This window comes from Tachysurus vachellii, chromosome 1 (genome assembly GCF_030014155.1).
Source record: "Tachysurus vachellii isolate PV-2020 chromosome 1, HZAU_Pvac_v1, whole genome shotgun sequence".
NCBI classification, from domain to species: domain Eukaryota; kingdom Metazoa; phylum Chordata; class Actinopteri; order Siluriformes; family Bagridae; genus Tachysurus; species Tachysurus vachellii.
The window spans coordinates 20073122-20099589 of record NC_083460.1 but is presented as its reverse complement, the minus strand read 5'-3'; the positions used below and the strand labels follow the sequence as shown (position 1 = coordinate 20099589).

Below are 26468 nucleotides of genomic sequence, written 5' to 3'. Positions count from 1 at the left end.
AATGCCTCCCAGACAGGGGCGTAGCCATCATTTAAAAAGTGGGGGGGACGAAATGTCTAGTGTTATCTGTTTTTTTTTTTTTCAGTTAACCCTTGTGTAAATGACAGGTTTTATTTGTAATTTTTTAGTTTTAATTTTTTTGATTGGTCCATATATAATCCTACAAACACTTGTGTATTAATAGATTATACATTATAAAATGTAAAATGCAATAGCAGCCAGGTGTTAAAAGCCACATCTGTTCTCACCTGTAAAGCTTCTTGTGTGACATCCTGAATCTGCCTTGACAAACCTAGGCTGTCTATTTCTTGCTCATTCTTGACAACACATAAAAACATAAAATTAGTGCAATAATGAAAGAGCAGCCCATTAAATAAAGATCGTACCTATCAGCATACTGTAACGTTTCCCCTGTGATCTACCCTCATTCACCGGACTACATTACCCATCATCCTTTGCACCCCGTCATCCACCATATTTGTTTCCCGTCTTCACCTGTCTGTTCAACCGGACTCTATTTTATACTCATCACCACTGTCTTCACTCATTGTCGGTTATCGTCTTTACTACGTTGTATGTATGTGTGATTTACCTGCTCCTTATTATTAAAATGACATCTTTAATGTCACTATTCGTCGTCCTCGTCTCTGTCGTGTACATACAGTGACACATACTTGATATTATGTAGAATTGGCAGAGTTAAACATGCTGTAAAATCTCAGTTCAACATTATCTTTATTCTTATTTGAAGGGTTTTGATAACACACTTGTTAAAACAAAAGACGTTATAAAAGAGTTTATATAACGTTTGTCAAAGCAGCTATTTTTCCTTATAACCCTTTAAATTAAAACTTGCTAATTATTCAACAAGAGCAACAGGCAGAGTTACTAAACATTGTGCAACACAATTCGGATACCATATGCCAGCTTACACTGCTTGACATTTTTATAAAAAATGAGAGAAGCGTTTTTTGCCGCTTTGAGCTCATCGTAACCGAATGCTGGACCGCGGGTGCGATTATCAAACCAGCCGGTCATGTGGCCGCAGTGCAAAGCAGAAGAAAAGTGTTGCAGCTGAAGATTTAGGAGCTTCAGTAAATGTTCACCATCAGAGTGTGATCTCTGTTACAGGGCAGGTTTGTTTATGTCAGATTGGATGGTTTGAGTATTTTAAAAACCGCTGATCTCCTGTTTTTATATATATATATATATATATATATATATATATATATATATATATATATATATATATACACACAAAATAGTATAATAATAAAATGAAAATAAACAGTAATTCTGTTTTAAATCCTTATTTATGAACTAGACAGGTTTCTGCAGTAATCACGTGATTAGGGCTGTGAGGTTACAGTCTATCAGATCAGTGACATCAGACAGATCTTTTGTAGTCTGATGTTTGCATGACTTTGACTTTAAACATCACCTATTAGAATCAGTCACTATAACAACTTATAGGACATAAAATACCACTTTGTCACTGCTGCCTATGTTAATAATCATAATAATTAGTTATGAACATAAATAATACTTTACAGTCTTTGTACTGTACATTGTCTAGTGAACATTACTATGTTCAGCAGACACAATCTAACTTTATTTAACACTGTTTGTTTTTCCTGTTTACGCCCCCTTCCTCTTGTGCGCATGCGCGGTTGCTCGACAGGGTAATAGGTGTGTAAACGCTATTCTGAATGAGGAACGTGAGTCTGTTTTCACAACGCGCTTTGCTTTCTGCTGTTACTTGTAAGGTTTTGCAGTTTTATTTGATTATTTACATAAAAACAAACCATCTGATTCTCATCTGTGCAGCTTTAAGATGGCCAGCAGTAAGGAGTTCACCAGGGACCTGTTCACCAGGGACCTGTGCACTCCAGCTTTCGTGGTGGACTTGGATATTGTGAGCAGAAACTCCAACACAATGCTGGACCGGTTCCTGCAGCTCGGAGTGCAGCTCAGACCGCACATGAAAACACACAAGACCCTGTGAGTCTGATCAACAATAATTCCAGACTGTAGATAGGGTTCTTCTCTCACTTACAGCCAGGAACTCTCAAACCTTTAATTCTAACAACAGAAAAGGAATCCATTTATTCTAAGATCAGACTCTTTATTTTTATTGCTTATTTCTGGACTGAATAATAAATAAAAACATTAGATTTTAATATAAACCCTGATTTTAGATCCAAGCTGTTCAGGTCAAGTGATTAGACAAACAGGATGATGTGTATCTAAGCAATAAGCCATAAATATTTGTAAACCACTTCAACTCCATACAGAACCACTTGCACAGATCCCTGACTCTGACCCTGGAGTACTCCCTCATGCACATTTTAATATTTACATATAGTACTGAAGTACATACATATGACATATAGTACTGAATTGTCCACAGAAATAGTTTAACTTGAATATAATAATGCGTTTCTGTTTCCTCTCTCTGGGTCTCAGTGAATGTGCGGACATCATGACCAGGGGCTCACGAAGGTGCATTGTGGTTTCCACCCTGGCCGAGGCATTCTTCTATGCGGACGGTGGTTATGATGATATCCTCTATGCATATCCTGTAACCTCTGACAAAGTAAAGCGCTGTGCAGAGTTATCAGAGAGGCTTTCTTTATTCCATGTACTGGTGGACAACAGCTTGTCCCTGCAAGAGCTGAAGGCAAGTCCACTGAAGCAGGGCAAAGTCTGGCATGTATGGATGAAACTGGACTGTGACAATGGCAGAGGTAAGATGTAAGGTTACTTTTGGCTGACGTTGATGCCAGTTCCGGGTCCAAAATTCTTCTAAGATATGCCATGTAATACGGCAAAAATTTTGGATGTAAACAAAGATGGAAAGCTAGTATGCACCAGGCAGGTTTTAGAGGGATTGTAACATAGGCTAGTTGATATCGAATCTAGTATTGTAGTGCAACTATAAACACAATACCCACATTGTCTTTTAGAAATGTTAGGGAGAGTTAAATTGTTTAGTTTAATTGTTGAGGGTCGGGTAGTGAAACACAGCAGCTGCAAGAAAAGCGGCATCGTATAAAAACAAGGTTAATAACAAATTTTTTAACAGTTGATGCTGTTGTTGTGTGTGCGAACGGTTTGCTTTAACTTTGGGGTTTAAAGCGGTTCTTAAAATAGCTTAAAGCTGTGCTGTGAATGAATAGCGGTAATAAAAGTCTGATAAATTGAGATAACAAGGAACATGGTACTGTTGCATGAAAATGAGTGCAAAAGTCAACACAGTAGTGACTCGGCCCTGGATGCACTATTAGCATAAGTAAGATCGTTATATCACGACTTAACAAGCAGAATGTGGCCTCCTTTATTCTTTTACCAAAGTTCCTTGTAAATGTTCGAAAGTCAAACCAAAATAAATTTTTCTGCGGGAAGTTTCTAAAAAGGGTTTTCTTTATACTCAAGTGTGTACGTCGATCACTTGTAATGTTCTCGACACGGCTAAGACAGCCGTGAGAACAAACTGAACAAGGTGAGGTCTGAATGACAAAATGTGGAAACTGTTTTTACTGGAAGTGAACGACGAGAAAGTTGAAGTGGAAGTTATTTTGAGTCATTTAATAATATTGAATATTAGAATTTTTTTTTCTCTGTAGGCAGAAAGCTTTTGTTTACGTCTTACAGGCTCGACTGCTATAATTGAATGAATGTCTAGATTTATTTGTCGTGATTTATGTTTGTAATGGCTCACTTTTATCTTTCATATTCTTAGTTAATGCCAATAATATAATAAGACAACTGGTTTTCAGAAAATGTTCTGGATGGTACTCTTAGTCTTTGACTGATATGAAAGTGCAGTAATCCATGCAAATTATGTGGTCAATAATAATTTTCATGTGTAAATAAACGTACAAACGATTTCATATGCAGCTTGATAAATGAGGCTCATTGTTTCCTGTATGAAAAATATACTTCATGCTTTATCTTAGTGATGTAATTCATCAGTAGTACGGATAACTTTAAACTTAACCCATTGTTAAATAACTGGTTACTCAGTCAGTGGAGTTAAGTGCATTGGATAGTAATTATTTTTATTTTATTTTATTATAATCGTAAATTATTTTTATTCTAATTGTTATTGCTGCCTTTGCTAACAAGGTGCTTTTATGTTGCTATTTTCTATCCTCTTATACAGCGGGTGTTCCTCACTCCGATCCCGCTGCTCTGGAGTTAGCCAAGGAAATTTCAGAGACCAACGGGATGGAGCTTATAGGAATCTACGCCCACTGTGGAAACACCTACGGCTGTAAGGGGGAGGTGCAAATTAAGGCTGTTGCCCAAGAAACAACGACTATCGTGTTGCAGTTTGTGGAGAAGTAGGCTTACCATGACATGCTAGATGTACCATGTAAAAGTTAGATGATGATAATAATAACGTATAATACATTTTTTCTCCTGACGTTTTTTACAGGCTAAAAGCCGCAGGAATCCAGGATGTGAAATCTAGTATTGGCTCCACCCCTTCATGTAGCCATCCAGTCTCAGACATGGCTATGTTAAGTGAGGTTCATCCTGGAAATTATGTGTTTTATGGTCAGTTGACTGCAATGTAATTTCTCTCTTGTACAATTGGGTTTACAAGCAGTTACAAGAGTTCCTTGTGTATATTTTGTGCTTAATAGATGTGCAGCAATCGCTCATCGGCTCCTGTAGGTTTGAGGACATTGCAGTGCGGGTGCTGACGAGGGTCATAGGTCACTATCCACATAGGAACCAGCTCCTGGTGGACTGCGGCTGGGCCGCCTTGAGTCAGGATGGAGGAGGTCGCTTGCCAACAGGCTACGCAATCATCGAGAGCCACCCAGAGCTTAAGTAAGAAATACTTTGCTGGGCCTTAGGTCTAATGTTAATAATTGCTGTATCAGGAACCTGTCGTAAGATTTCAAGTAGGCAAAAACTACAAAGAACTGTGACTTTAAATGGTCTTGGTTTCTCATTCAGAATGAGAACCCTCTTCACTCTAGGAACACTGTATCATGGCTTCCAAAGTTGCGAAGAAAGAATTTCACTGTGCTGTAATGTATATGTGACAATAATAAAGGCTTCATCTTAATAACTGACACTTCTGATACAAGGTCAGAGAATTGCCCTAATTCAGCTGAAGTTTGCTTTCAGGCATTTCAAAAATTTCGTTTCAGATCCTGCCACACCAATTAAGTTAGGACTCCATTAGACAAACATTCATTCTTAATAAACGACATGTGAAGGAAAGTTCTATCAACCCTAGTCTGCGTTTATCGGTGTATTACTATGCACTGATAATGTCAGTGTTGTGATTTTATTTGTTTGGCAGATTGGTGTCAATGACTCAGGAACATGGCAGAGTGGAGCCTGTGTCTGGAAAACTGGACTTCAGTAGGTTCCCTCTAGGCTCCATGCTGTCCCTCATGCCTTACCATGTGAGTTACTACTGCTTTATATTCACATATTTACCAGTGCTTTTCATTTCATGGGATGTGGTAGCTCAGTGGTTAAGGTGTTCAACTACTGATCGGAAGGTCATTGGTTCGAATCCCAGGTCCACTAAGGGTCCACTGCAGGGCCCCTGTGCAAGGCCCTTAACCCTGCAATTGCTCAGGTGTATAAACTGAAATAAGACAATGTAAGTCACTCTGGATAAGAGTGTCTGCTAAATGCTGTAAATGTAAATTTCATCAGTAACTTTTAACCAGTACAGGTTAAGTACATGAGCCCTGTTGAGTAAAGTCAAATACCGTTTAAATGGTTCATATAATCTGTCTAGTAAATAGTTCATTAACGTGAGGTAAAGGTTTTTTGGTTGAGCAAAATGACAAAGAACATGAAACGATGAATCATGCTTTTACATCACATCTCATTTTGCAGGTCTTGGAACTGTATAGTTTAGGGGTCTCCAATTTAATCCCAATCGAGTTCACAGATGTGCAGCCCCAGCTAGCACCAAGACCCTACATGGAGGCGTCATATAAACTTAAATCTATAAGCACAAAAAAAAGTAGTGTGAATTAAGAAAAAAGATCCTTGTGAATGAATGAAATCTGACAATAAGTACTGATCGTCAGTTAACTCGTCTCCACAATGAATGTGCTGCTTATGTGAACTTTAATTTATTTATTTTAAAATATGACTGTTCGATATTGACTTTAAAAAAGGCTTTATAAAGTCATAATCAGTCTGTTTGTCTGTCTTGTAGTTTAATATATAACCCAAAAAATCCTCATATTAAATATTTGAACAAAATTTACATACAAATTCAATTCAATTAAAGCTTACAATTTTTACCAGTCTGCATTGAGCACAGGGATGTAAAACTAAAACAACAGCCCATTGCAGTTTTTTACTGCAGTCAATACCGAGGCCACTTTTTAAAACTCAATTGACCTCCTGGTTTTCATATATTTATAATAATTATATATTTTAGATGTCATTTAATGCATTTTGTGTGAAAGCAATGAAAGACGATGAACATATTAGTCTACACAGACCGTGTGAAACATTATTCTAGTGTGACTGTTTTAAACAATACATGTTAGCAATCAGGAAAAAAAGAAGTGTAAACAAAACCAGCCATTTCATATATAAAGCACAGATTTTTAGTGAAATACTGCCCTCTGCTGTAGGTTGATGTTATAGCATTATTGTAAAAATGACTTCATTGCAGTCTAACTGCTAAAACTAAGTAAAGAATCATAAGTGTGAATTAATTTAATTTGGCTGTATAAAGTATTTTATACCAGAAAGCTTAAATGTGCTTTGAACAATGTACATAGTATTCACATGGACAATCTATATGAAAAATATGTAACCTGTAAAATGGTTCTGAGGAATCACAAGTGAGCTCCTAGGATTGGGTGCTGGACCAATCCAGTGATTTTCTTCAGAGCTTGTAGTGGTCAAGACGTCACCTCATGTCTGTGGTCTTGTGCGTTATTAAATATGAAATTATTATTCTAATTTCTCATTAATTAGATTGACTAGGCAGCCTGGATGTTCTCCGTTCTGTCCCACATATGTAGCCTTTTGGATTTAGGTATAAGTCTTTGTCAGCTTGAGACACCAATGAGATCACTGAATAATTAATCACATGCTTAGCACTTCTGGACCTTCAGGTCACAGACTTGGTATAGTATTAAGCACACATAAGAGACTGATGCATTGTGGGATAGTCCAGTCCAGTCCAGTCCAATAAAGGCACTTCCTCATCTGTGGACATCCTCCTCAAGTCTTCTGTCCTTTTTTGTTCTAGCTACTGCAGCATGGTGAAGGAACTTACCTTTTTCTTTCTAGCAGGTTTTGCATCCATATCCTTTATTTCCACATCCTGTGCCTTACTTCCTGCTAGCTCCTTTATGCTGCAAGTCTGGTTCAGGTTCAGAGCAGTAATTTATGCATCTCTATTCTAAAATGTGCACGTTATATAATAAGGATGAACATTTTTTTGGTTATTTTAGCTAAGACACTTCTGCATGACTGTGATTTACAGGCTTGTGCTACAGCTATGATGCATCCAGTCTACACCGTGCATTCCAAAGGAAAGGTTGTAGGTACTTGGACACCCACACGTGGATGGTAGCCTCAAAAAGAAAAGAAGAAACCCAACACAGCAAGACTTCTATTAGGAGAACTTATTACTCATATAACATGCTGTTAAAATGGGGAGGAATTGTTTAATAAATGTGTTCTGAACTTTATTAATAATTGAGGTTCTAACAATGAAACTAATCACGTTCATTAATAAAATCTACTGTCCTTATCACCTATGAGATGGTATAAGGCACATCAGATTGTTAGTATTTCTTTGCGTTTGAGTTCAGTTTACCTTTTGTGAGATTTTTTTCTACAGGTTATTATAATTGATTGTATTGCCAAACGTGTGTGGACACCTGACCATCACATACTGTACACATGCAGTTTTTTCCACAGTTCCACAGCAACAAATTGTACAGAAGGTTTTTATACGCAGTAGCTTTACAGTTTCCCTTCACTGGAACTAAGAGACACAAACTCTGTTCCATCATGACAATGTCCCTGTGCACAAACTCCACACACACAAGGCGGGAATCGAACCCCCAACCCTGGAGGTGTGAGGCGAATGTGCTAACCACTAAGCCACCGTGCCCCCCGCTTTATTCACATTTAGGGTTTTTAAAAGAGATGTTTAATCGTTTATTATGAAGTCCACAGACTTCATGTTGCATTGCACAAAATAAGGAACTCATCATGAGTAAGATTGAGAAGAAGAATCTACTCTGATTATAGACATTTAAAGAAAAACTGTATAAAAACTAAATTGCAATGAAAATATTCATAGAAATGTATCTGGAGTAAGATTATAAGAACAAACTACTTTGATTAAACACTTATGGAACAAAATGTGGAAAAATGTGCACTTTATTACTTAATGTGATAATGTGATTGCTCAGATGTCCTGGGGATCCTCCCTGTAACATGTGAACATGATGGTGAGATAAGTCTGATCTTTCTTGCCCTGTAGTCCACCTTAAATACTCAGTATGTTCTTTGCTGCTCTATTTTTCAGTTTGTCTTAATAAATAAATAAATAAATCATATAAATAAAAATAAATAAATCTTTCTTGCCCTGTAGTCCACCTTAAATACTCACAGTTTGTTCTTTGCTGCTCTCTTTGTCAGTTTGTCTTAATAAATCATATAGAAAATAAATAAATATAATAAATAATTAAATAGAATTACCTCAGGGCAATTTGAAACCTTGGACAGAAGATAAGTAAAAAAATAAACCATCTACTCTTATGGAGGTAGAATAACATGTAATCTAGCTAATGATACTAATGTATATAATTTATGGTAATTTAGCCCTAATTATCAAAATAACAAGCAGACGTGTTATGTTAGTAAAGACTGCTTGTAATAGCTTTTTTTTATTATTAATAATAACAAGGTTGGTCACAGTGTCCCAGTTCTATTGTATTTTATTCTGTTGTGAACTTTCTGATGTGACATAAAGCTTCGACTGAATCGACACATCCAGTGTGAACATCCTCGAATCGACTCTGCAAAGTGGATCTCACTAAAACCGGGATTAGTCTCACGCTATAAGTGTGTGAAAGCCTGGAGCACGAGCACCTCATCGAGATTGATACCTAGGCGCGGGAGAGACCTGTCCAATCAAGTCGTGTCAACTTCTCTGCTGACCAATAGCAGCGCAGTGTGTACCGAGCCCGTGTAACGGGAGTCACTTCACTGAATTGATTCTTTCGAGCAAACGAATCGACCTATGTGGTTTGTTCACTCGGAGTGAGCATCCATAAACATTGTGCCACTTACAATCCCCACCCTTACAGTAAACCACACTGACTTCATAATAGTGAATTTAGATTAAAATAAAAATTTTTTTTTTTAAAAAACATTAAAAATAGTTAGTGTTTTGGAATCGATTCTTCCAGACTCATTAAAGATTCGGTTCCTTCAGGAGTCGAGCGTTAGTGGTCAGCTGAGAAGCTGCAAAGGAGATGAGAGAGGTTCAGATAGACAGTCAACACGAGATGGTTGTGATGTCCTGACACTGATGCGCTCGCAGGAGTAAAGGTGCTTACTCTAAGTACTGTTATGCGTGAGTGTGCGTGTGTGCGTGTGTGCGTGTGCGGGTATCTGCGTGAGGACGCTCCGGAGCGTCTGCGCACTGCAGACTGGGCCGCACACGGAGACCTCCTCAAACCTGCCCTCTTCATACGCGCTTCCCTGCAGCATCACACCGGTATGTACACATCATACACCATGTACTCGTGTGGTTTGCATCCTGGGAAACATGACGTGCACAAGTAACATTAGAAATAACGACCATTAGAAATAAGCCGCATCTCTGGTTGTTCCTATTTAGGGCGCATGACATGAATGAATTAACGATCACGATTATGCAGAGACCTGTAGCGTGAACATCACACACCGCTGAGATTAAAGCAAGTCTTTAACTCATATCTGTAGCTTTGCACTGACGTGACTACAGTGAGTACAGTGACACGTGAGGCTGCAGGGGTCTGAGACACCCTCTGAGATGGGCACAGTGCGCCCTACAGATAAAAGGCACATCAACGTGGCTTCATTTATGGTGAAACCTTAGTGTGAGAACACAATGTCCTGTCCCACTCTGCTGCTCCACATGTGTCCTGATTGTCTACTAGTTCTTCTGTTAGTGTACACAAGGAGCTTCCTACCTAAACAACTGCATCAGCACCAAGGACTTTACTGTCCATAGTGCAGTACAGACTCCTGCTGGTACCAAGCCACGTTAGGGCAGAGTGAACACATGCTGTGGGTAACAGGACTGAGCCATTACCAGCACTTTGTTGTCTGATTTAAAGCAGTGTAACACAACGTTTGTGAAAATACTCATACACCTGTTTATTAGCATGTGTACATTATAAGGACATTTCACTCATTATGGGAATTTTTGTTGTATTTTAACAGTACAGTAAAATGTGTGTGTGTGTGTGTGTGTGTGTGTGTGTGTGTGTGAGTGAGTGAATGGGCCTTACAACACAGTGCATGTCTGTTGCTACTGTTGTCAATAACAGCATATTGATTCGTGGGTCTCTCTATAATTCACTCTTTTATCCGTCTCTTCCCACCGAGCTCTTTTTAGCGATGTCTATTTTAGGCCTCGTGTTAAGTCCCCCTTTAAGGGACTGTATACATTTAATTATCTGGCACAGTATCTTGTAAGCTTCTTATCAAGTTGGAGAGGTTACACAGCAGGAACTTAGAATCAAAACAGAAAAAATAAATGTTTTTCTGTTTTCCTACCTCAGTTTTGTCCTCAGTTGTCCTCAGCACTGAGATTCTCAATGTAGTGTTATTTATGTGTAGATTTGTAAAAACAAATTTTGGAATTAGTTACAATATTTTTTCAGCCCAAATGCAATTGACTGTAAGATAAACACATGCATGTCCTGTATGTTCACTGGATTCCCAAGGTTAAGCTTTATTCCCTATAATCCAAATTACATGCCCAAATCCTCACACACTTGAGATTACTTAAGAACATCCGTTAATTGTTCACTGTCCATCGGTGTAAAATTAGGGGGAAAATAAAGCACACTTCTGGGCAGCAGATACATCTACACTACGCTGCAGGTAAAATTGCTTTAAAAAAAAAATCAGACCTTGTACTGATCAATTGTGTCACATAGACAGTAAAGCTAAGCATGTTAGTTCTGACTCAGATTTAGAAGGAGAACGTACATGGGTTTTTGGTTGGTTAAATAAATACCACTGAAATTAATATGATTATCTACATTCAGGACAAAATCTCATTAATCTGAGGTCTTACCTGTGTGGTAAGGTACAGTCAACAATCAGAGGGAAGTGTTTCAGGGCTAAGGACTTAGTAAGTAGTCCTAGGTACATACAGTAAAGTGCATCTGTACAACCTGGTGTACACAGTCCTGGACAAGACAATAAGACAGTGCAGAACAAAAGACAGTGCAGACAAAAAGTTACAAGACAATACAAAAAAGACAATACACAAGAGATAATAAACAGAAACAGCGCGGACCAGTGTACATACTGTAAGTTCAGACAATATTGTGTGCAGTAATACTAGAATGTACACAGTTTCTTAGCAGCAGGTCCCTGAGATAATGTTAGGATTTGTGCAAAAACAGCAAACAACTGAAATATTGTACAGTATGTGCAAAACAACAGAAATGATTAGACAGTTTGTAAAAAAAAGTAAAAACCTGTGCAAAACAGCATGTAAACAGGTTGATGGATTTAAGCAGCATGTAAACAGGTTGATGGATGTATATTGGAAGTGTGTGTATTTGGTGTAGGTCTGTGCAGTCCATACAGATGATGTACATTTTTTCTAATAATAATAATACATTTATTCTGACCAGTTAGGTTGGAGCCAAGTCTATAAATTTCAGTATACCGTCTTCTTTTATTCAGCAACTCATCTGTTGGCTTTGCATTTGCGACCAGTGGAGCCGGAGCTAATAAAATAAAAATAAAAGAATAAAAACTACAGCTAATTTAGAAATTGTCTGTAGTGTGTGAATAGGTGTGTGAGTGTGTGTGCAGTCTTGTCCAGGGTACACTACACTACCTGTGCCCAGAGCCTACAGGTATAGACTCCAGGTTCCCCAGGAGACCCAGAAAGATAAGCAGTGTAGAAAAAGGATGGATGGATAGATAGACAACGCCAAATAAATGTCATCACTTAAACAGGCTAGATCTCAAACTTATTCCCAAACATAAAATAGACTCGCTGGAAATGCCTGTACTGACATACTTCATTCTAAAGCATTTTAACTTCTACTTCTTGCTAAACACACAGTTTTATAGTCTGAAATAGGCCCTTAAGGGTATTTTAAGACAGCTCTGAAGCCTTTAAGAACTTAATGGTAGTCTAGGGGACTAAGACCACAAACAGTATCAAACAAATGCTGCTCCTGCTTTAATGGTGCAATCAGGTATTGAACAGAAATTCATTCATAACTGAATATGGCCAATGAACAACCATTGCCACAGGTAGACTGGGAACAAAAATGGGAATCGGAGCACCACTGGAATATTAATGTAGCCTAAATTTTCCAAAATAACATAAAAGTAAAAGTACCTGCTTTTACATTTTTTACAAAACAGCAAACAACTGGTGAAACCAATTATTAGGCTCATTATGGATTGCGATCAGTTCCTATAAATAAGAATTGACCTGCTTGATGTTTATCAGTTCTGAAGGTTATATATAAGGCCTTTAAAATCTCCAGCTCCACCCCCTGCTACGTCACACACGTCCTCTTTCCCGTTCTTGCCTTTTGCAGCTGAGGAAGTGGATTCATAACAAAAATGTTTCGATCTAGAAATCCCACACCTGCCCACTCCTGAAGAATTTTGTCCAATCTCCCACATCTGCAGTTATTAGCTTCATTTGAACCTGATCATTATATTTTCTAATATATCTGGTAAGGCTAGGTAACTAAGAACGCTGGACTGCTTGCTGCACATAAGATGGAAGTAGTGTGATTTTTTAAATCGTTAACATGTCCTCAGCATCATATGACCGAGCAAAGTAGATGTGATGCATACTGTATTATTAGGTACAACACAACAGTTAGTACCATGCAGTATTTGATGACTTATTTTAGTTCTCAGACTAGTGGTTCAACAAGCTCTTACTGGCTTGCTTTGAGCCCCTCCTTACATGGAGCTGTTTTACAGTTCAGACGGTATCCATCTGACATCAGTGGGGACATCAAGGGAGTGTTCTATCAATTTCTTTTCCTCCTGCCTGAAGTCTGACCTCTACAGCAACACACCCTGTGAGTTGTGACTCTCACAGAACAAAACTAGCTGAGATAGTAAATGACCCTTTTCTTGCACTGTGCACTCTTCACTACTAACTGCACTCTGTCTGATATTGAGAACACATACTGTGTTAGCTACATTATTATACATTATACCTCATATACTGAACTGTGGGACAAGAAGCTAGGATACTGTACTACTCCCGAATCCTGTAATGCATTAATAGATTTGCTGGGAACTAGAACACCCAAGATCCTTCCAAAAATAACCTTTCCTAGGAGCTACTCAGATACTTTAGTTATGCCTCAGAGCATGAGTTTTGAGGGGGAAGTCGTGGCCTAATGGTTAGAGAGTTTGACTCCTAACCCTAAGGTTGTGGGTTCGAGTCTCGGGCCGGCAATACCACGACTGAGGTGCCCTTGAGCACCCCCCCAACTGCTCCCCGGGCGCCGCTGCATAAATGGCTGCCCACTGCTCTGGGTGTGTGTTCACGATGTGTGTGTGTTCACTGCTGTGTGTGTGCACTTTGGATGGGTTAAATGCAGAGAACGAATTCTGAGTATGTCACCGTACTTAGCCGTATGTCACTGTCACTTTCACTTTTTTTATGAAGGTTTTAGTCACCCAGTTGGGTAGATATGTTGCTTCTGTAATTTACTCTGATCAAACTTTTTTCCAGGCAGATTCACATTTGCCAATGTACATTGCCTATTTAAATCATCATGCATAATCATAAGAACAGAGCCATTTCTCCATTTGTAAGTGGAATCTCAAATTTTTTTAGTGGAAAATTTTTCATTCTGTTTTGTGACTTCTGTAATGAACTGCAGGTTTTTGGCCAATGGTGTTTTTAATATATTAACACACACATCCCCACATTGGTTATTATAAGGCTAGCTGGAGGTCATCTAATGCTGTGCACTCAGTGACATTGTTTAATTAGGAGTGAAAACGTCAATCTAAAATGGGAATATTATGGGCATCTCTTGCTCAAACACACCCAGAATAAGGGTTAAGGGTTAAAATCTCAGAGACGAAGTTTGAGCAGCATTCCTTTCTGATCTTTTTTCTCAGATAGTTTGAGCGGCACTCGCTAGATCAGCAGACATTGTGATGATGAATCCGAGCATGCTCACCCTTCCTTTACACAACTAAAACGTGAGTGAGTGGGGTGAGGAATTTTCAGTGTTTCAGAATCTCTCTCCCTTTAATATTGTATCAGTTCCTTGCTCTAGGGGTGATTTTTCTGTGAGTAACACTCTGTGTTTTATTTCTGTTTGCACCAGGCCATGCTATGTCTAGAGCGTGGGGTGGTGGAGGAATGGCTCTCAGAATTCAAGGTGAGATGAGAGAGAGCCTGATGCCTTTGAATGTCGTTCCCATGCCACAGGGGTTTTCTCTGGGTTCTCCAGTTTTCTCCAACAGTCCAAAGACATAAGTTGTAGATTGATTGGCATCTGTAATTTGTCCAAAATGTGTGAATGAGTTTGTGTGTGTGCGATTGTGCCTAACCTGTCCAGGGTATATCCGGGCATAGGCTTTGGGTTCCCTGTGACCCAGTAGGATAAGCGATATAGAGAATGGATGGATGGATTGAAACACAACCAGTTGAGCAGCCTCTGTACTCCAATAATGAATTCTTTTAAAATCACTTAGATATTTTGCTCTTGCCTGATCCGAAATAGAGGTTAAATGGCCATACTCAGCATATTGTAGACATACATGATATTTTATTGGTATTTAATTGTCTGATCTAATACACCTGTCTGGAAGCATTGGCATGTTTTCCTTATTCAATTCCTTTTTCTTCCATAGACATTACCTGATGATCTGATCCCTGGCTATACTTGCTGCCTCCGCCTGAAGAAAGGTCTTGTGCCTGCGCTATATGCTGTAATACAGGAGCAACCTAGCAGTGAGGTAAAGCTTCCTGTTTGAGGTCTGTCTCATAAAAAAAAAAAGTCTAACTTTCAACAATACTGAAACATGCAACGATACAAATCAAACTAAATAACTAACCAATTTAGCACAATCTAAGTAAAAGGCTTATATTGCATGTTAAATGTACTGTAATATTTTGTCAGGGCATGAAGAACAGAGATGGGGGACTCGAGTCATATGACTTGACTCGAGTCAGACTCGAGTCGCATATTTGAGACAAATGTTTAAAAATGACTCGACTTTGACTTGACATTCATGACTTGAGACTTGACTCGGACTTGAGTTAAATGACTAAGAGATGGGGGACTCGACTTAAGTAGACTTAAGTAGCAAATTTGAGACTTGAGACTTGCTTGACAAATATTAAAAAAAGACTCGACTTGACTTTGACTTGACATTCATGACTTGAGACTTACTTGGACTCCCACCTCTGATGAAGAATATTGTCAGAACAATCCTGAAATAGTTATTCACAGTCTGCACTCTGTCAGTGGTGTCAGAATTGTTGGAAAAAATGAACACATACTGGTTTCTTGGTATCCTAATTTGGTAGGAAGCTAGTGAACTGTTCTGTGTTCTTTAATAATCAGTTTGCAGTTTATCCACTTTTATAATAATCCACTTTAATAATAACCCAACTTTTATAATAATCCACAGTTTATCCACTTTTATAATTTAGTTCTTTAGTAATCAGCTTGCAGTTTTCCACTTTTATGCAACACATACAAATCCCTCTTCTGATGAATTTTAAATACATAGATCTGATAGATTCAAATAGACCGTAGCTCTGGAACCGGAGTAAGAACCCAGCTACATTAAAAAAAGCAAAGGCTTTGGTCATTTTTTGGACTTGGTGGTGTTTCTCTGGAGGTTTGTGTCAGTTGCCAATCACGATAGTCTGAAATTTTACCAATGGAGAATGGATAATGTTTTCCTCTTTGTGTTGGTTATGCTGTTCGTTTATGATGCAGTAAAAGCAGCAGGTGCACATATCTGGTAGCTGTCGTATGATAGGCTAGATCGGACTGGTGAATGGGAATTGGCTAAGACTAAATCAGGATGAAAATCATGAGAAAATAAATCTGCTTGAGTAATAAATTCTCCACAGCTTTTGGCTCCAGTGTGTCACCAGCTGTTTGAACTGTACCGGAGCACAGAGGTGGGACTACGCCGCTTCACATTGCAGTTTCTTCCAGAGCTGATCTGGGTGTACCTGCACCACGCTGCCAGCAGGGAGCGTCACCGCAACGGCTGTGTAGAGGCTCTGTTGCTGGGAATTTATAACCTGGTAAGCCAGATAATGTCTGTGAAAGTCTCAAAAGGATTGCACTCTCTCATCTGACTTCTCATCATCTCATCTTCTATATTTCTAGGAGATTGTGGACAGTAAAGGAAACAGCAAGCTTTTGTCCTTCACCATACCCTCTCTCTCTAAACCATCCATATACCATGAGGTAAGTCATCATATCAACGTGTGGTGAAGATGTGAAGTAAATCTTACTGTTAAAACGCTTTAATATTAAAAGCAAATTTTAAATAAAGCATACATCTCGATGATGAAAGAAATATGAATTCACATTACGTTAAAACCACCACATGATTATTAGCACTTAACCCAGGGTTTAATTATGTACCCTTAATTTTGTCACATTTCTAAAAGTTAAAATGAGAACTCAATTTTAAAGTCAATGTCTCATGTAATGGTGTAAAAAAGACGATCAGTTAGACTGTAGTTTCTTTGTACTTTAATTTCTCATTGCAGTATGGATTTCAGTTCAAACACACATTCCCTCTTGTTGTGTATATGATATAGTCTGTGCTGTGTGTCTGTTGTAGCCTTCCAGTCTGGGCTCCATGGCTCTGACAGAGGGAGCTCTTAGCCAGCATGACCTGATCAGAGTGGTCTACAGTGGCCTACTGCCCCAGAGAGAGACCTTTACATCTCAAAACAGGTATCATGTCTCAACTTAATTCAAACTGTGCTTCGTGTAAAAATCAGTCTGGCTTGCAGGTGATGGAGATGATAATTTTCCAGAACGTTTGTGGCGTGTGAGTGTCATTTTAAACATGTACTCCTTTTATAAAGAGCCTCTTTTTCAGACCAGCTTTTCCATATTTTCATCTGACCATTTTCTTCACACCTTTTTACTGCATGTCTTTGTAAATGAATTTGTCTCGTGAAGGTTTCTTGTGTTTTTTTGGTCAAAATAATTCACAAATCATAATTACTTTGCTTTTTGCTGGGATGATGATTAAGGATGAAATCTTGATGTGTTTTTTGTCAAATTCTTAGACCACTTTGGCATTTGCCTATTTTTCGCCAGTGGACTTTTCAGTCCTCCATCACTAGGCCTATCTGTCCGTCTATCCATCCTTCTGAGTCTCTTTTAAGCTTGATATATCGAGAACCGACAACCTTATGCTCGAGGACTTATATTGGATGATTATTTAAACCTATAGATGAACTGATTTGATTTTTTTATTTTGTTATTATTTTGTATTCAATATTATTCTTCTGATTTGAATTATATTAAATTAAATTTATTTGAGGCGTACAAATTAGTAAAAGAAAACTACCCTTTATGGAGGTGCAGGCTTTTTATTCCTCCAGAATGTGGGTTAGCATCTTTTTCCATTCATTCACATACAGTATGATACTCGTAAATCTGGAAGCTTTTAGAAACTGCTAAATGGCTCCTCCAATCATATTGGGCATGTTTATTATAATACAGATGAAATATAATATAATATTCATTTATTATAATACGGATAAACTTAAAATGATAAATTTGCAATTTTTTCCTGATATATTTTTGTTTGATTGACATTGTATCTGTGCTAATGTAGGTTTGAGGTGCTGTCTTTCCTCATGCTCTGCTACAACTCAGCTGTGGTCTACATGCCAGCATCGTCCTATCAATCAGTCTGCAGAATGAGCTCGCGGTAATACTGTCCACCCTCCTGATCGGCTTTTATTATTTATTTATGTATCTTCCTGTCTCTCTCTCTTTCCTGACTCTCTCTCACTGCCAGTGAAAGGCTTGACATGGAAGAAGTTAATGGACTATCGATTCTGTTTAATGAGCAAAGGCCAGAGTTACTTTAAATATGCATAAATAAGCAAGACCTTAAAGATTCTCTGCATGAACAAATAATCAATGAATTCCTAAGTCAGAATATTGAGTCTTAATCTTTAGGGAGTGCATGCACTTGCTAGACTCTACTTTCTCTTGGACATTACACCTTCTTTTTGGTTTTGCTTCGTTTGCTCAGATTGTGTGTATGTGGCTACCCACGTCAGCAGCAGAAGTTGTGGAGAGAATCGTGCAACCGTGTGCGTCTGGATCCGGAGTTAATGGTGCAGATGCTGACTGCAGTTTATCATGCCATGTGAGTTCAATAAGCTGTTCTGTAAGTCTTTCCGTATTGTCCTTTTGGCATTAAATAGAAAAGGTGTCTATTTATTTTTTGCTCCATTTGTATAGAGAAATGCAAATCTGGTTCATTTATTTATTCAGAAACCATTTCTTATTCATCATCGCTGCTGCAGTTTGAACAGCGCATAGCCTTTATCATCATCATCACATGTACAAGAAAGGCAGCTTGGGTGAGAGTACAAAGCCAGCTATGATGCTGTACCCACTAAACTCACATCCTTTTGATTAATAGCTCAAAGCTTTAACCAGGAATCCACAACCGCCTTGGTTTATACAGTCGCCTGCTGCATAAGTCAAGCAGCTACAAGGACTATTAATAAACAACACTTTGTTGTCATTATAGTGGTTAGGTTTTCATTTCAGTTTAAATATGTTCAGTTCAAAGTGCTTTTTCATGAAAGGATGATGGAACCAGGCTAGCACAGCCAATAACTGACCACACTCATATTCATGTTCTTATATCTTCTGCTCTGAGTGACAGCGAAGTCAAACTGATCTTTACTTAGAAAAAAAGTAAAAAGTTACTTAGAGAACGTACTAACGCTGTGTGCTTCCTTTGTTGCAGCTACAACGGCCAATGGGAACTCGGAAGAGAAGCTTTGGAGGACATCTTGTATAGAGCACAACTAGAGCTATATGCCAAGCCTTTACTAGTAAAAAAACAAACAAAAAAAAAACATTTTTTCTGGTTTTAGTAAATAATGTTATTTAAAATTATCATCTCATCTGAATGAGTTTGATGTGTCTGACCACATGATGGCAGTAAAATGTACATTCACAGCATAAGAACACTTTGAAAATATTTATAAATATCAAAAATAAAGCTTATGAATATACCCTTTTTTTAGATAGCAAATGCGATGAGATGTTCCCTGCCACCTCGACCACCGGAGGGCACACGGAATCTTCTGGAGGTTGAAGCCACACCCACAAACAAATGCGTCTCATTGACGGCCATCACTGCTGCGTCCATCCGCAGGCTCCGCTGGAAACGAGAAGGTGACCTTGCATTTACACTTAATTCAGAATACAGAACAGAAAAAAGCTTGGGTGTTGCACTGATCGCTTCTCTTGTTCCATTCATTCATTTTATTCGCCTTTCTCTCGATATTTACATTTTTTCTCTGTTTCTCTGACAAAACATTAGTATTCCAAGCCTATAATGTAGATATACTAATGAATATTCAGTAAATTCATCTTGTTGCCTTGACAAGGGCAGTCATTTTACTGTGGTAGATCTTTCTGTTTAGTGACCGCTCACTGTCTTCATCTCAGGCTGTTTTGATTTTTTGACCTCGGTGGACTTCTATTCCTCTATTGCACCAAGTCAGTTCTCTCCACTGAAAACAACACCCAGCCTGGTGCCCGGTGGGTGGATCAGGAACACCATCCGCAGAACATTGAGAGGGGGTAGGCAGGGCTGATGAACATCTAAACAAAGAGCCGGTGTGGGTGCAGGTTTTTATACCAATCAAGCAGGAGCCACACCTGATTCCACCTGTTTAATCAGCTGATCTTGACCTTTAATAAACTCTGGTATGTCGTATCTGCTCGGTTGGAATGAAAACCTGAACCCACACTGACCCTTTCCAAATACGATTGGATGCCCCGATCTAAACCAATAGAAACTCCAGCTACTGAACCATCACCACTGATAGTAGTTTAATTATATTGAATGTGTTTACAGGTGCATCCCTTAGACAGATCCCCAAATCACCAAATATCCCCCTTATTCCTATTAAATATATGCTGATGATCAAGCTATCTGAAGGTTTGTCACAAAAGAATCAGAAGAAATTTGGTTCCTTTTTCGAACAGACTGACATAACTCAACAATCAGGATCAAAATTTGTCTAACAGGGCCAGAGCATTGGCTTAATTATTATGCCAAACTAGAGTCAAACCGAACTTTAGCTTGAAAAGCCAAATGTATTGCTGCACAATCTGACTGTTACTCGGATTTGTAGAAATAGGGCAATGACTTTTATCTGGCTCACAAAATCTCCAGTGGTTTTCTAACTTCATCTACCACATCTGTAGAATAATGGAGAGTAAAAAATGTTCTGTACTGAGAAGGGAAAAACTAATTAATTAAAAATTAAATATAAAATGCGTTGTACTGTAAGAATAATCATTCTAGAATATTTTAGTAAAATATCCACAAAACTATTAAACTGCATCTTCCTAGGGAATCTTCTAGCATGGTGTGCACTAAATCAGTCATTGCTTTGCCAATCAGCTACCTCAGATACCAACTGCCAGCCTTTCCTTTTATAGGGTGCTGTTTTTTGTTGCTCTTTGTTATTAGTGTTATTTCTCATTTGTCTTATGGACACGTTTTGACTTGCTTTTTCTCTCACCGAGTCATTAAATATGAAAATTTGTTTTGCAACTTTCATTGAATTCTCTGTGTAATATGATATAATTTCAGTAAGTCTGTCAGCCAAAATTCATATTAGCGAATCCCATATCAGTGACATTTGGCAGACGCCCAAATCCAGAGCAACTAACTTTTTTAATCTCAATTTTTATAACTAAAGTTTAAGTCCCTTGCTCAAGTGCCCAGCAGTGGCAGTTCAGTGGACCTGGGCTTCAAACTCACAACCTTTCAATCAGTAGGCCAACAACTTAACCACTAAGCTGCCGCATTCCAGATCATAATTAGAAATAGATCCTAAGATTTCATGAATATTGTTCCAAATGCTCACAACTTCAGGGTTGGGGGTTCGATTCCCGCCTCCACCTTGTGTGTGTGGAGTTTGCATGTTCTCCCCGTGTCTCGGGGGTTTCCTCCGGGTACTCCGGTTTCCTCCCCGGTCCAAAGACATGCATGGTAGGTTGATTGGCATCTCTGGAAAATTGTCCGTAGTGTGTGAGTGCGTGAGTGAATGAGAGTGTGTGTGTGCCCTGCGATGGGTTGGCACTCCGTCCAGGGTGTATCCTGCCTTGATGACCGATGACGCCTGAGATAGGCACAGGCTCCCCGTGACCCGAGGTAGTTCGGATAAGCGGTAGAAAATGAATGAATGAATGAATGAATGTTCCAGCTGGTGACCTCACAAGGTTAATATCATAGGGTTCATTCCAGGGATTACTTTTAATCCAGTTCAGCATGTTGATAGAGTGGGTAGCATTGCTGGATCTGTGATTTCCTTCCACCTCCCCAAACTGTTGGATTGCTAATTGTAAATTGTCACCTAGGTGTGAATGTGCCTTGCCTTTAGAGAGAGTAACGGTTTAAGAGAGTAAATATATCTTGTTGTCCGTGGTATTTACACATATAATGTATGAAGATTTTAAAATAGTATTTGATAAAATGTCTCTTACCTTTCTTATTCTTTGACTTGTTGCCTGTCTGCATCACAGAAGCTGATGGTATGAGCTGCGGTGAGGATTCATTTGACCCAGATGAGGGCTTTTCTTCCGGGGCGTCCAGCAGTAGCCAGCCCAGCAGTATGAAGAGGGACCGGGTGGCCGGAGTGCGCCTGTCCCGGGACCCAGCAGTGTGGCAGAGAGAGAGCACATCTGCTGAAACCAGAGCTGCTTTATGTAGGCGTCACCGACACCACCACTCGCCTCCTCCAGCCATCACACTCTGCACTGCAGAGAACAGCAGAAGTCCCAGTCCCAGCATGGCTAGAAGGTTCCTAGACCCCCATTACCTGCCCCCATTCACTGGTCCTTCAGCCAGAACTGCTAGCACATCTTCCAGTAAATCCCTGGACTGCACTGGCTTCAATGGCTCATCTGGGCCCACAGATAGCATGTCATTTGGGAGCCTGAGTGCAGATAGGGCTCACTGTTTGTCAGCTATCAGCCTACAGGATATGCAAAGAAGACAGGCATCAAGAAGCCAGGATCTGCTCTCGTCTGGAAGTCCATTTTCTTCTGCAAGCCCTCTGTCCAAACAGTCTCGCTCATCCAGTTTTAATATGCAGATTATATCACAAGTGTAGACAAATCTGTGTGTCAATGTGTCTTTTTGTGAGGATGTGGGTCTGAGTGTTGTTGACTGAAATACCGTGCATGTGTCTGAGCATGTCTTTGTATGTGTTAAATGGTTCTACCCTGATCTATGAACGTATGTATGTATGAGAGAGAAAGTGTGTGTGTATGTGTGTGTGTGTGTGTGCACAAGAGAGAAAGATGCAAGGTGCATGTATGTGTACATATAGCAAATAACTTACAATTACACCATTATGCACTGGCAGTTTTTCCTGAAGAAATAAGGTTTTGCACTGTACTTCCCCATGTGGTTATCATACAATGTGCCATAACACATACAGTATGAAGAGGAATTCCACTTCCAAATCCTGCTGTATCTTAACAATAGTCTCAAGAACTGACAATCACATGAACTGAATGATGAGTGGCCTGACAATGCATGATCCAAAGAATCAAATGTGTGAGACTCCAGGAGGTATAAAAGAAGCTCCTTGAATTTAATTGCTGTAAATGTTATGGACTGAGCCTGCTTGTGTTTGTCCTACTGATCCTACCAGCTGAAATGGGTGGAGAAACGTGCAATCCGTTGAAAAGCCACATCATGTAATGAACGATATAGATTATATTCTTTGAATCAAGTTTATATCTCAAACTAAATGTGTACATTTATGTAAATGAATATATATTGTATGATAGGAAGAGTTATATGCTGTGACAATATCTCTATATTGCTTGTACAGAGTTGAAGATTTATCTGTTCACTGGTGAATAAATACATTGTGATGATGAACAGTTCTTAAAATAATTAATTAGAGACCGAAACATCAGAATGTGGAAATAATGTGGGGACTGCCTCCTCCCCCGACCGCCACCAGAGGGAACCTTCGCCTGAGTACTAGGTGTTTCCAGACTGCATCTTCCATAGTCCTCGCTCCGGGAATGATTACACCGCCACCTGCGGCCAATTACCCGCTTCCTATAAAACTTGAACTTGGACTGTTCTCCAGTACGAAAAGCGTTTATGTCCTGTGTTTTCCTGGTTTCTGACTTTGTTCTGTTTTGCTCTGATTCACGTTTGTTTGCCGCCTGCCCTGACCTTCTGCCTGTGTTACTGATTTTGATTTCTGTCTCACCTAGAATCAGAATCTGGCTGGATTCTGTGATCCAGCCGCTGCCTCGCAGTTTACAACGGAGCTATTCACCCAAGCCCAGCACACCAACGTCCAACCCCCAACAGTTGGCTCATCTCACCGCGCTCACGGGTGAACTTGTCTCAGCCTTGCGAAGTTTGCAGAGCATCTCCCCATGGCTTCCCTTCCCGGAGAAATTCAAGGGGGATCCAGCGAAATGCAGTTGCTTCCTGATGCAGTGTTTGGTATTTGTGACACATCAACCTTCTCTGTACCCCATGGATGGCAGTCGCATAGCACTCGTATGCACCCTCCTCACCGGAAGGGCTCTAGAGTGGGCTACCGCGGTGTGGAAAGAGGACGGTACCGTGTTCGCCTTCTTCAATCACTTCATCTCTCAGTTTCGCAGTGTGTTTGAACATTCCGCCAGAGGAGAGAGTGCTGAGGAGCACCTTCTGAGCATCTCCCAGGGAAGTTGCAGCGCCGTGGAATATGCGCTAGTGTTTTGCACACTTGCAGCTCAGGCGGGCTGGGAGGAGAAGCCCCTCAAGCTCCTCTACCGCAAAGGTCTGAACCACGAGCTGCAAGCTGAACTCGCCTGTCATGACGAGGGGAGAAACCTATCGGAATTCATGGAGCTGTCTATCCGAATCGATAACCTGATCAGAGCCCGGCGTTCATCCAAGCACCCCGCATACACTCATCTCACCTCTGAGGAGAGAGCGCGTCGCATCCATCACCAACTCTGCTGAATACGGAATACGCTAGTGAGCTACTTTCGCCACTCAAACTCAGAACTGTGCCCGGTTCTAGGTACGCCTGAAAGTACGGGGTCAAAGCCTTGATCTGGTGGCTCTCATCGATTCCGGGGCCGCTGGGAATTTCATTTTGGAGGAATTCGTCAGATTGAACGCCATCCCGCTAACTAAGTGTGTCTCTCCCTTGGCAGTGGAGGCGATAGACGGTCGACCTCCCGGAGAGGGACGGATAAGATTCGTCACTGAGAAAATCAAATTACAAGTGGGAAACTACTCAATTTCATGTCATTACCTCTCCTCATCACTCCTTGATCCTGCCATGTCAGGTCTGCCATGGCTGAGGCTCCACAACCCGGTCATCTCGTGGAGAGAACCGCGGATTATAACCTGGGATGAGACCTGCGCTCAATGTTGTCAGCCCTCTGAAGCACTCCTGCTGCTATGCTCTGCGACCGCCACACCCGACACTCCAGCCATTCCCGACCTTCCGGCCGAATATCACGATCTCGCGGAGGCGTTTAGCAAGGTCAAGGCCACCAAGCTACCACCTCACTGGCCCAGCGACTGCTGCATCGAGCTGCTGCCCAATACCACGCCACCCAAGGGCAGAATCTTCCCATTGTCACAGCCAGAAACCGAAGCCATGAATAAATATATCGAGGAGGAGCTAAAGAAGTGATTCATTTGGCATTTCGTGTCACCGGCATCGTCCGGGTTTTTCTTCCGGGTTTTGCTACCGCTCCCATTTGTCCCCTCAGCCCTGGAACAGCTGCGCAAGGCCAAGTTCTTTACAAAATTGGACTTACACAACGCTTATAACCTTATTCGTATTCGAGAAGGAGATGAGTGGAAAACCGCTTTCTCCATGCAGTCTGGCTAACAGTCTGGCAGTCTCTGCTAACAGTTCGTCCATGTTTCAATCCTTCATCAACAATGTTTTTCGAGATATGCTGGATCGGTGGGTAATTGTGTACATCGATAACATGCTCATCCACTCTGAGTCGTTTGAAGAACACGTCCAGCACGTGAGAGCTGTACTGAACCGTCAAAGAGCTGCAACGCTTCCTCGGGTTCGCTAACTTCTACCGCCGCTTCATCCGTGGATTCAGCACGATCGCAGCACCCCTCACTTCTATGATGAAGAAGGCACCGCCCCGTCTCACGTGGTCACCTGAGGCAGTCAGAGCCTTTCACCTTCTGAAGGAGCGCTTCACCACAGCTCCCATCCTGCACCACCCTGACCCAACTCAGCTGTTTGTTGTCGAAGTGGACGCCTCCAGTACTGGCATCGGAGCGGTCCTTTCCCAACGACAAGGTCCGGCTAATAAGATGTTCCCTTGCACTTACTTTTCCAAGAAATTGTCTCCCGCTGAACGCAATTACGACGTGGGGGATCGAGAGCTACTGGCCATGTAGGCAACCTTCAAGGAGTGGCGGCACTGGCTGGAGGGTGCCCAGCATCCGTTCATGGTTCTCACGGATCATAAGAACCTCGAATACCTACGCTTTGCCAAACGGATGAACCCTTGCCAAGCACGATGGGCTATGGTTTTCATGCGCTTTCACTTTACAATGACTTACAGACCAGGATCAAAGAATATCAAAGCCGACGCGCTTTCTCGCCTTGACAGTGAACCTGACGTGAACTCTCCGGCAGAGCCCATCATCCCCGAACCCAGATTGTCACTCCCATTCAATGGGACATCATGAAACAGATCTCTCAGGCTAATGCGCTGTCTCCGCCTCCCAACGACTGTCCCACTACTAAAACCTACATGCCGGAGAATCTACGCTCGACCCTTCTGCAACTACTGCACCCCTCGCCCAGCTCCGGCCACCCCAGCCTCTTGGCCACAACCCGATTGGCTCAAAACAAATTCTGGTGGCCCTCACTGTCCGAAGACATCAGCGACTTCGTTAGAAGATGTACCGTGTGCAACAGATCAAAAGCGTCGCATCAG

At 40.5% G+C, this 26468-nt stretch overlaps 2 protein-coding genes across 5 annotated transcripts; both read left to right on the top strand.

Annotated features, from left to right (window-relative positions):
* The first annotated feature begins 508 nt into the window (after positions 1-508).
* zgc:162816 (uncharacterized protein LOC571260 homolog) lies at positions 509-8602 on the top strand. 3 transcript variants are annotated; one of them, XM_060876241.1, is made up of 8 exons: positions 509-577; positions 1828-2001; positions 2467-2747; positions 4166-4346; positions 4442-4563; positions 4653-4842; positions 5324-5429; positions 7493-8602. In XM_060876241.1, exons 2-8 carry the CDS (start codon positions 1835-1837, stop codon positions 7580-7582), a joined length of 1137 nt encoding a protein of 378 aa, XP_060732224.1. In that variant the 5' UTR covers positions 509-577; positions 1828-1834; the 3' UTR covers positions 7583-8602. The 3 variants fall into 3 exon arrangements, with proteins under 3 accessions (XP_060732224.1, XP_060732215.1, XP_060732231.1); XM_060876232.1 differs by lacking the exon at positions 509-577 and adding an exon at positions 1656-1718; XM_060876248.1 differs by lacking the exon at positions 509-577 and adding an exon at positions 1724-1761.
* Positions 8603-9470: 868 nt separating this feature from the next.
* Positions 9471-23409, top strand: LOC132850068 (hyccin 2). 2 transcript variants are annotated; one of them, XM_060876220.1, is made up of 13 exons: positions 9471-9745; positions 14371-14454; positions 14583-14636; positions 15112-15216; positions 16346-16525; positions 16611-16691; positions 17074-17189; positions 18085-18180; positions 18511-18627; positions 19240-19327; positions 19523-19673; positions 19950-20084; positions 22041-23409. In XM_060876220.1, exons 3-13 carry the CDS (start codon positions 14586-14588, stop codon positions 22628-22630), a joined length of 1710 nt encoding a protein of 569 aa, XP_060732203.1. In that variant the 5' UTR covers positions 9471-9745; positions 14371-14454; positions 14583-14585; the 3' UTR covers positions 22631-23409. The 2 variants fall into 2 exon arrangements, with proteins under 2 accessions (XP_060732203.1, XP_060732195.1); XM_060876212.1 differs by lacking the exon at positions 19950-20084 and having other exon boundaries at positions 22041-23401.
* Positions 23410-26468: the final 3059 nt, after the last annotated feature.